The sequence below is a fragment of the Physeter macrocephalus genome, chromosome 11 (genome assembly GCF_002837175.3).
Source record: "Physeter macrocephalus isolate SW-GA chromosome 11, ASM283717v5, whole genome shotgun sequence".
Taxonomy (NCBI): Eukaryota; Metazoa; Chordata; class Mammalia; order Artiodactyla; family Physeteridae; genus Physeter; species Physeter macrocephalus.
The window spans coordinates 38,968,707-38,979,774 of NC_041224.1; the positions used below are offsets into that span (position 1 = coordinate 38,968,707).

Genomic DNA, 11,068 nt, shown 5'->3' on the forward strand with positions numbered 1-11,068 from the left:
TTTCTCACTTCTCTGATTAAACTTATCCTTTGGCTAAAGTTTTTCCACAGACAAAAGGCAGGCGGAGGACATGGGAGGCATAGGCCATAGGGTCCTGCTCCGCTTCAGAAGGCTTCTTATTAGAATAAGGCCACAGAACAAGAGTTGGGACCCTGTCCTGTTTCTTTTCCCCTTTCTGGAACCTGCCAGAATGAGTCAGAACATCTACCACTGCCAGAGACTGCCCTTCATCCCCCCGCTTCCACCCCCCAGGGCAGACTTAACCAAAACTGAGGTCTACCCTTGGCACAGACACTCGGGGCAGGAGATGAGAGCCGAGAACAGGTTGAGCAAGTGGGAGCCCCTTGCAGGGTGACCACTGGTCAGCTCCAACCATCCGGGCCTAGGGAGGGGGTTCAGCAGACAGCCCTACTTGTAATACCCCCTCATCTCAGGCCTTCTGGTTTCAGACCCTCTTATCTCACATGATGCCACCAACCCAGCCTCTCCTCCCTCCAAGCCAAACTGCAGGGCAGCCTCCCTAACTCTGCAGAGTTGTGTGTGTGTTTATTTTTTTTTATAATTTTTTAAAAAATTGTATTAATTTTTTGGCTGCATTGGGTCTTCGTTGTGGTGCACTGCCTTATCATTGCGGTGGCTTCTCGTTGCAGAGCACTGGCTCTAGGCGCTTGGGCTTTAGTAGTTGCAGCATACAGGCTCAGTAGTTGTGGCACATGGGCCCTAGAGCGTGCAGGCTCAGTAGTTGTGGCACACGGGCTTAGTTGCTCCACAGCATGTGGGATCTTCCCCGACCAGGGCTCGAACCCGTGTCCCCTGCATTGGCAGGTGGATTCTTAACCACTGCACCACCAGGGGAGTCCCAGTCACCCATAGTTTTAATAATTGATTCTAACTACAAGCTCTTTGGTACACACTTTACTGCTGATCTTGTTGAAAACGCAGCGTTGTTTCAGAGGTGAGGACAGAGGAAGGAAGACAGAGAGGAACAGCTGGGAGACTTGGGACTGGCTGTTGACAAATGTGTTTGAAGAATGAAGATGACTGAACCTGATTTAGGGAGCAGGAGAGTGGATGAGAGGAGATATGGGCAAGACATTGCAGGCAAAGGAGGTGTAACTTCTTATTTACTTTTAGGTCTTTCCATCTATCATTATTATTCATTATGAAATGTTTTTGAAGGGAAACAGTTTGTTATATTTACAAACCTTAGGATGATTCTGTCACCTTTAAAATGTTCTTTAAAAATAATTTCTAGGAGTTTGGTTTAAATTGGTTTTCAAATTTATTTTCAGACAGCTCTGCTTGTGTATCCATTAATTCTTTAACTTTGGACTCTAATGTCGTAAGAATTCCCAAGCAAATTAATCAAAAGTCAGTGTTGCAAATACTGGTTTGTGTATTGATGATTATTGTGCAGCCTATACTTTAAATTTTAACCCACTTAAAGAAATAATTTTGTTAGGTTTCTAAGAAATTGCATTTCTATTATAAATGTATTTTCAGTCAGTGCTGACCACTTTACCTTTATAGCTGTGTTCTCTCCTTTTCTGATTGTCTTCTTCAAAAAGAAAAGCAAAACCCAGACACAAAGAAATGGCTAACTTTCTGGTTGGATGTCCCTGGGGGTAAAAAAGTAGTTAATTGATAACTAACTCTGTGCCAGGCATTATTTGACCATCACAGAAATCCTGGAGTAGGTATTGTTATTATGTCTGTTTTACAGATGAGGAAACGGATGATTGGAGAGTTTAACTTGCCTAAAGCTAAACACTTTTGGTGCTGTCAGAGGTGGATCTCAAATCTTCATCCTTTTTGCTGTTAGTCACCAGCATTGCAAAGAGGATTAAGGTGTAAATTTGTTCTTCTCCTCTCCCTCCCTTCCTTCATTTTTTTCTCCCTCACTCCCTTTCCCTCTCTTTCTTTTCTCTCTGTATTTTTTTTCTCAGTCTCCCCTTTCAATCTTTACACACAAATAGTTTCTGTATGCCAGGCACAAATGCTCCACAATTAATTCAATTCTCGTATCAACTCTGTGAAGTAGGAACCATGATCATCAACGTCATACAGAGAAGAAAGCTGAGGCAGAAAGGGGTTAAGTAACTTGTCCAAGGTCAAACATCTTGTCAGTGTCATTTTAACAGTAGAATATGAAACAGGTGAGTTATGTTTTCTAGAATATTAATCTCATTAATGTAAGCCTTCCAAACAGGCACGACTGTTCCTTTCCCCGATAAAGTGGAAATGCCATAGCTGACAGATTAGCATGGTTTATGAAGGCAGAAAGGACGAGACTGGAAGCATTGTACCAGCCCAGGAGGCAGCGTCTGGCGTCAAAGGGTCTGCTGTGTCCCGGAAACCCAACAAGACTTTTGTTGAGAAGAGCGGGCCACGCAGCCGGGGGAAAACGAGGCTGAAGTCACCAGGGGCAGAGCCTTAAACGCCAAGCTGGGGATTGCTCTCGGTAGGACCAGGGCCCCAGGGCCTGCTTGCGAAGGGTCAAAACTGTAGTGGGAGAGCCCGGAAGGACTGTGCGGGGGTGGAGCTTGCGAAGCTGGAGTGACAGGGAAAGGAGGGATTGTGCAGGGGTGGAGTTTGCGGAGGAACAGGCCTCGTGGAGGGGCGGAGCCCCTGAAGGGTCAGTCTCTTGGTGGGCCGGACTCTTGGGGGGCCGGACTCGAGGGCGGTCTCTTGGTGGGCGGGGCTCCAGGAGGGGCGGAGCCCTCGGAGGGGGCGGGCCGGGTCCTACCGTGTCACAGCGTCAGCTCTGGAGGGCGGGCCTGAAGGGGCGGAGCCCGGAGGGGGCGTGACCGTGCCTGACCACCCCTGCGAACCCAGTCCTGCTGGCCGCGCGCAGCCCGCAGCCTGCCGCCCTCCTCCGTGCCCACCACCATGTCTTTCGTCCCAGTGGCCGAGGATTCCGACTTCCCCATCCACAACCTGCCCTATGGCGTCTTCTCCACCAAAGGCAACGTGAGCTGCAGCGCTCGGCTTCCGGGCGCGGGGAGGGAGGGCTTCCCCTCCGCCCGGGACCCCCACGCCACCTTCCTGCTCCGCCCCTGGCCTCAGCCCAGCCCTGCCACCTCCGCCAGCACCCGACGGAGCAGGACGTCGGGCCCGTCGTTTCCCTGCTAGACGCCTCTCGCGAAGACCCCCTGTGTCATTTGGGGCCTAACGAGCGGTGGCTCGCATTCTCCTCCCTGGGGAATGCGGTGGGAGGTGGGGTGGAGGCAAGGGCCTTTTTTCTTTGGAGGGGCCGATCATGGAGAGTACTTGTGGGTTCAGATCCCTCCTGGTAACTTCCTAGATTGAAATTCTCAGCCTCAGTTTCTGCAGGTTTGTGTGAGAATTAAACGCAAAATGAAACGATACATATGAGTCTCCCTTTCAGGTAGGCAGAGCAAGTTCTATTATTATTACAGAGGAGTTGAAGCACAATCATACTGCCTACTCCGAAGTCATTTGGCTCTTGTCTTCCCCCAAGGCACCACGTTGTGACCGGTTGTTTTCTCCCAGGTTAGCCTCTAACCCTAGAACTCGGGAAATATTAACTGACCCGGTATTTTCAGTAGCTCGGAGGGATGAGCGCCTTTGCTGGCAGTAGAGGCCTGGGATCTAAGAGGTTACGTTTCTTTACCTCCAGCTGGCCTTCTTTCAGCTCTCCGGGCTCCCTGGCATTCCCTTGCTGATCAGAAGAAGCCCTTTTGGGCAGAGAAATGAAATTTCACTTAGTAAGTGTAGTCTGATTGGCAGAAAGAAATCTTTGAAAACTGGGGGTTTATCAACAAATATATAAGAAGGTCCCTGGGTGGGGAAAGCAGATTCCCTTGGATTTATTCATGGTATTTTGGGCTTAGCTTTCTGCTCCCAACTTTAAAGGTAAACTCCTGATTCACAGAACCCCAGAATCTGCTTGCACCCAAGTGTTCAGGAACCGTTTGCTAAATGGAGCTCCTGGCAGTTAGCCCCTTCCTGGAAACTGGGTTCTCTGCCCCCATGGCCAAAAATGCCTAGGTCTAGAAGATTCAACAGGTGGTTTCACAACTGCCAGGCCTGACCGTTGTTGCAAGGATGCAAAAAAGGTAACACTCAGTCCCCTGGAGGGCCGCAAATACAAATAAGAGGCATGTTAAACCTTAACCTGTGTTAGCCAAGTGCACTCTGCTGGCGAGCCCTCCCCTGCACTCGTCTGACACTTTGTCCTCAGCTGTGTGTCCTCAACCTTTACTCCACAAATTCATTAGGCAGAAGCCTTTGCGGGGGGGGTGCTCTGAGTTGCTCTCCCAGAAGACTCTGGAATGAATGCCCCTTAGGGTATGGCTAGTGGCTTTCAGACTCCATGCCCCAGCTCTTCCACATTAGAATGTGCAAGGACAGCCACTACGAGGTTCACTGCCCTCTGAAAAGAGTGCTGGGGGTTGGGAGTGGGCCCCCTGGGCATTGCAGAAGGCTGAGGGCTGCCAAGTGGAACAGGCTGTGTCTGAAGCTATGGCTGCAGGCACTGGGCATTCCAAAGGTGGTGGCTGCCTCTCCAGGCTGACCTAGTCACCAAGGCACAGCCTCCCTCTCCTCCATGCCAGTGGCCAGCCGTGCATAATTTGGGTGGGACAATAGTGAATTAATCCGGCTTCCATTTTAGTCATTCTTTTATTCAGTGAATGCTTATGAACCCCAACTCTGGGCCAGATTCTGGGCTGGGAGTTGGGGATCAAGGGCACACGGGACACCCTCCCTCCATCTTGGGTTGCTCATGGACTAGTAGAGCAGACCCTGGCTCTCTCTGTGAAGACAGGGACCGTGGCTTCTGAGAAACAGACGCTGCAGTAATCTGGAGCTGACGGCCAAGGTGCTCAAGTCCCCATGGTTCCGGCCCTGCCTCTGCCTCCAGACCTTCTGCTCTCTCCAGCCACACTGGCTGCCTTTCAGTTTCTGAAACATTCTTTTTTTTTTTTTTTTTTAAATATTTATTTATTTACTTTGGCTGCGCTGGGTCTTAGTTGCAGCACTGGGGATCTTTTAGTTGCAGCAAACTCTTAGTTGCAGCATGTGGAATCTAGTTCCTCAACCAGGGATCGAACCCAGGCCCCCTGCATTGGGGGCGCAGAGTCTTAACTGCTGGACCACCACAGAAGTCCCAATTTCTGGAACTTTCTAAGAGCAGTTTCTTGCCTCAGGACCTTCGCACGTATTGTTCTTTCTATCTGGAATACTCTTTTTTCCTACTCTATGTATGCCTGATTTCTTCTCACTCTTCTGGGCCCAGCTTAAATGTCACCTCCTCAGAGAGAGCTGTCCCCTAATCACCCTCACTGAACGAGCTCCCCACTGAACTCCAGCCACAGTTATTGTCTGTCACCTCACCGTGTGCTTCCTTTTGCTTCTGGAGGGTGGGAACCATGTCTCTCCTCTATCGTCAGTGCTTCTGCAGCCTTAGTATACCGCTGGGATGAAGTAGATGCTCCATAAATTTTTTTGTCTGAGTGAATATCTGCCCTGTGTCTGGTCTTGTGATAAGAGATTTACAGATGTTAATTAATTGAATTCTCACTACAAACTTGCTGTTGTGCTACTGTCTCCATTTTACAGATGAGGAAACTGAGGCTTAGAGAGGCTAAGAATCCTGCTCCAGGTCTCACAGCCAGTAAGAGGCAGATTTGGGGTTGCACCCCACAGCTGTGAGCTCCCAAACCCCATGCTTTTCCCTCTGTCAAGCTGGGAGGTGGGTAAAGCTTTCCTTTGGACAACATTCTATCGGATATGACCAAATGTTATAAAGCGGAGGCAATGCACACACATTCTCTTAAACTTAGACATAGGATATCTCTTACTAATTTGTCTCCGTCAGGTTATACCTGGGAAGCTGAGGCCCTCACAGGACCAGGGACTTGTCCAAAATGATAAGATGGTGAATGACAGAGTAGGCAGGACCCCAGGGATCGGGAGTCTAACACTAAAGAAAATAACTCCCAACAGTTAAAGTAGAGGGACTTACTCTCTCAGGTCCTCACGTCTAGGTCTAGAAGATTCAACATGTGGTTTCACAATTGCCAGGGTTTGGAACACAAGGGCAGCTTCTCGCCATTGCTTGCAGCCGAGGAGGCAGGCAGCCACACTTTTGATTAGGTCTCTGGTGTTGCTCAGTGGCCTCGGCTCCTTCCTGCAGCTTGGTATGGGGGCCAGGGTCAGAGAAGTGGCCCAGGGGTCTGCCTGCATATCCCCTGAGTGGGCAGCCACTGGGGTCCAGGTGGCCCAGCTCATTGCCCACGGAGATGAGGCCCAGGGAGCTGGGAGTGAGGACCAGCCTCTCCAGGCAGCTTCCTCATGGGCAGGGTCTGCCCGGGGCCTCAGGGCCGGGTGAGGGTGTGGCTCCGGTCTACCCCTGTGCACGCAGGGATAGCCATCTTCTCTCAGCCCCCTGAAATGAGCAGCCACTGGAGATAAGGCCAGCCAGTAGCCCCACCTCTAAACTCCCTGGAACTGAAATGGCAAAGCTGGTGGTTCAGGAGAGCTGGAAGCTCAGCTCAGGACAGAGCTTTAGGAGGTGGAGTCTGCAGACATGCTCTCAAGTTCCTTGTTGATGAGCAGATTTCAGGGCCATGTGGACAAAGGTCAGGCTTTGCCAAATATTTGCGACATTGTCACACTCAGGGCTGAAGCTGGGATTTGATGGTGCAGAAAGGAACTTTTCCTGCATGCTCTGAGCAGTCTGGCTTCGTGCTCCCTGGTGACCCGAGCTCTGCTCTGTTTGAGCCATAACAGAGCTCATTAGTCCAAGCCCCTGGCCCTCAGCACTGTGCCTGGGACACGCTCTGCTGTGCAGAGGAATTGCCCCCAAGGGAAGGCCTATGTTAAACCTGAGAAATAATCCAGTTGCCTGGTGAGGTGGTGAGCTCTTCACCACCAGAGGCATTTAAGCAACACCTGAGGAGCTTTGCTGGGGACTTTGCCTGGATGAGGGGCTTGGACTAGGCCTCTTTCAACTTACCCACTCCAAGGGGTGTTTGATTTATTTTCCATTCAGGAAACACAGAGTCTTTTCCCTTCTTGTCCTAGAGGCAGACATGGCACCAGGTTCTTCCCAGACAGAGATCACAGGGTCGATTTCAGCCCTTTCAGAGGCAAAGGGAGCTGGGCACGGGGCTAAGGATCCAGTTCCTCAGTCCCTCGCCATAGAGGCCATGTAAAGACAAGAGCCGTGGGCTCGTAAATAGACAGACTTGCTGGGTAAGTGAGCCAAGCCCGGCTGAGGCTTTGCCCAGTGCTGACCATGCCACCTTCCTCCCAGCCAAGACCAAGGATCGGCGTGGCGATTGGTGACCAGATCCTAGACCTCAGTGTCATTAAGCACCTCTTCACTGGGCCTGTCCTCTCCCAACACCAGGATGTCTTTGATCAGGTAGGACATTGTGACATGGCTTGTCCTGGATCTCAGTGGCCTTTGTTGCAAATGCCACTAAGAAAATGCCCTTTGCCTTCCGTTTCTGATAGAGGTAGTGCCTTGAGGGCTCAGAGATTTTACTCGGGTAAGGTTGCGGGGTGGCTGTGAGACAGACAGGCTGGCAGGAGGTAGCCTTGGGACAGCGCAGGGAGGGTTCCTGGGTGAGAAGAATGTCAGTCCCTCCGCAGTCCTAGGCCCTCCCCAGTTGGCTCTGAGCTGATGCTCTCCAATAACTGGTTCACTTCCTCATTTTAAGCCGGTTGAGTCTCTGCTTGTTCCAGGCCGGTGCTGGGCCCTCCGAGGGAGGGAGCCATGAGCCCTGCCCTCCAGGTTTGAGTCCAGCCTGGGAAGAATGGACAGCTTGCCCCAAGTGCCCTCTGTGTTGCCACCACTTTAGGAGTCAGCCTGAAGGATAATGAGTGATGGACGTGAATTTACTTCCCTGTAAACGGTCCAGTGCTTTGGTGTGCATACTCCCTCCCGTTCCATGGAAGGAAGATGATATATATTGAGTACCTCCTGTGTGTCAGGAGTTCTACACACATCTCTTGTTCAATTCTCACGACGACCCTCTGGCATAGGAATGGAATCCTCATTAGATGGATGAGGGTCTAATCTGAAACGGGACACAATTCTCCCAGGTCACATGGCTACAAGGATTGGAGCTGGGGTTGGAACTCTGGCCTTGAGAATCCACAAGTGCTTTTTCTGCTGCACTTCACTGGCTCAGAAACCTCTTCTTAACTTAAGTGAAGGGGATTGGTGTAGACTGCAGTACCCCTGCAGACCGGAGGCCACCCCTGGAGGAACGCAGCCATCTTCACTGCAGGCGGGGCCGAGCTTAACCAGGCAGCTGTCCCAGATGGGAGCTCCCAGGCTTCGCCAATTGCAAGCCCATGAGGGGATGAAGCCCCGTCAGGAAAGATGACACATCTCCCCAGCTCGATGAACAGATGACAGAACTCAGAACCAAAGTCCTGAGAGTTTGAATGAACTGGGATAAGTGACGGGGCACCCAGAAAGCTGGCCAGGCTCTCTCCTGTCAGTGGGAGGGGTAGCACAAGGGGCTTTCCCACGTGTGATCTTTCTTCCTCCGCATCTTGGTCCTAGCCAACTCTCAACAGCTTCATGGGCCTGGGTCGGGCTGCCTGGAAGGAGGCAAGAGGATTGTTGCAGAACCTGCTGTCCACCAGCCAAGCCAGGCTCAGAGATGACACGGAGCTTCGGAAGCGGTGAGGAGCCCGTGGACCATGGCAGGTGGGGAGGAGGGGACCTGGCTTGTCGGAAGAGGACGGCGTGGTCGTCGGGGACATTCTGAGTCACAGGTTGGCTGCCTTGGCCTCATCCAGCCCCGACCTGGGCTGCATTTTGATGAGAGGGCTCTGGGCCGACTGGGATTACCTCTCTGTCTGGACTGGGGTGTCCAGGCCATGCCTGGCCCACCGGCCCACTCCCTTGTTCACCCAGCCGTTCCTCATCAGCATCACTTGTGTCCTTGTCTGGTTTCCAAACAAGGGGTAATTTAGCCCGTTGCCTAGAGTGGAACATAGAAGCGGGGGAGAGGCAATTTGTCTTTAGTGGGTGGATGCCCATCCTGGGGTGGCCCCAGGCCAGTCTGGAAGTGCTCGCTGGAGATTGTGAGCAGGATTTGGGCCATGATCTAGGCTGAGCCTGTGAATGACCAAAGCTTGACCTTGAAGCCCCTTGTTCTGTGTTTCAGTGCATTCACGTCCCAGGCTTCCGCCACGATGCATCTTCCGGCCACCATAGGTGAGTCCAGTCTCTTTACCAGGATGCACACGGAGCAGCTGGCTGCTCAGGGGCAGGCACAGCTTGAGCAAAGGCCTGGCTAGCGGAGCCTGCAGGTGGGAGGGGTGCCTGCCACTCTTGCAGATTCCATTGTCTGTTTCAGGAAGTCTTGGCTCCTTGTTTCTTTTTCGTTTCAAAATGAATTTTTAGTGAGGCGAATTTGTGTCGCATGTCGGGCGTGCATGTCGGGCGTTCTCTCCCAGCCCCTTCCGCCCACCCCTCCTTGTTCTCCGGCTCAGACCCCCCCCTCGGAACTGGCCCTTCTCCGACCTGCGGAATCCAGGTCACTGACAGCATCCCCCGACCTTTCCCCCGCAGGCGACTACACGGACTTCTATTCCTCTCGGTACCACGCCACCAACGTCGGAGTCATGTTCAGGGGCACGGAGAACCCGTTGATGCCCAATTGGTATGTTCTGGACCAGTGTGTGGCTAAGTTCCAAGTCTGTCTTTACGTGCCCGGCAGCGTGTTGTCCCAGGAGCTGCCAAATTCTCTCAGGTTAAGGAAACCGGGAGGAAAGCTAACAATGACCATGATGTCACCACTTCTGGAAACAGTGGCCTCAGACTCTGGTCCTCCTCTCCCCTCAGCCCTGGACCTGCTGTGGGATCATGGGGACTTCCCTTACGCTCTTTGATCTAGAGAACACGGGTTGGAATTAGATCCTGACTCACTAACATCCTTCCAGATCCTTTTGTTTGTAAGCTGTGAATTATGGCTCTATTGGCAAGTCTTCCATGCCAGCGTTCTCCATACTTAGACTCTTCTGATGGATGAGACTCCTCAAGTGTGCCCAGTGCTGCGTTTTCTCAAAGTGTGGTCAGCTCGAAACGGGGGCTGCATTTATTTATTTGATCCTCATAGGGGTTCTTTGGGGTCGCCAAGGCTATGACTGACAACCCCATTTCACAGGAAGGGAAACAGACTTAGAGAAGGAGCAACTTGTCTGAGGACAAACAGGGCCAAAGTCTGTCTCCTAACTCCCAGGTCAAGGCCATTGCCGGAGCCTAGAACGCAGAGCCAAGATCCTTGCCCTTTGCTGTGTGTTGTCCTCTAGATGTGACGGTTATTCAGAGCACAGTGGCAGGCACACGCCCCAGGCCGAGTGCCCTGGGCCACACACAGTCACTGGGGTGGACAGAGACTTTCCCCTCTTTTAGTGGATGTTTCAGATAAGCTGTGCCAGAAGGGGCTGCGTCTGTCAGAACCAAGAGGAAGAAGGGGGAAGAGAGTGGGTTACGACCCAGAGAAGTTAAGCAACCAGGCCAAGGTTGCAAAACAAGGCCAGGGTGCATCTAGGACTGCAGGAGGCCAATGAGTCAAGACTCTGGCCCTGTGCGTGGTCCAGGCCAAGTGGGGGAGTCTCAGCCCATTTCCTTCTGCAGGGTAAGAGCAAACAGGCTTTTCTCTCTCAATGTCTGATGCAAACTGGTTGGCGGCTGTGCCTTTTTTACTTTATGCATATATCCTTTATTATAAAGGTAATATATGCTTGTTGTGATTAACCATAACAAAATACATAAAGTAAAACACTAGAAATTTAAAATGTGCATACCATTGGACCCACAGTCTTACGTTCATGCATCTGTCCTACAGAAATAATGTTTGTATTCAAGGGCAAAGATGTTTACCAGCAATCTTTCTAAGGACCCGAAGCTGGAAGCCATCTGAATGGTTATTGGTGGAGGACTAGTTGAAAAATCATGGTCTGTTCACAATATGAAATGTTTTGGTAGCTGTTGAAAGAAAGACTTAGGATCAAAAGTCATGTGCGTGATACATATATATATATTTTTTAATAGATTTTATTTATTTATTTATTT

General features: G+C 51.3%; 1 protein-coding gene across 5 annotated transcripts in view; it reads left to right on the plus strand.

Moving 5' to 3' along the window:
* Positions 1-2,762: 2,762 nt before the first annotated feature.
* Positions 2,763-11,068, plus strand: part of FAH (fumarylacetoacetate hydrolase) — a 50,710-nt gene continuing 42,404 nt past the window's right edge. For 2 of the 5 annotated variants that reach the window (XM_028495645.1, XM_028495648.2), the window contains exons 1-5: positions 2,800-2,970; positions 7,283-7,393; positions 8,546-8,667; positions 9,156-9,205; positions 9,563-9,653. In XM_028495645.1, coding sequence (XP_028351446.1) covers positions 2,890-2,970; positions 7,283-7,393; positions 8,546-8,667; positions 9,156-9,205; positions 9,563-9,653 — 455 coding nt within the window. In that variant the 5' untranslated portion in view covers positions 2,800-2,889. Of the gene's footprint in view, positions 2,971-7,282; positions 7,394-8,545; positions 8,668-9,155; positions 9,206-9,562; positions 9,654-11,068 lie in introns of all 5 variants that reach the window. The other 3 variants (XM_028495646.2, XM_028495647.2, XM_007126338.3) reach the window with 2 other exon arrangements.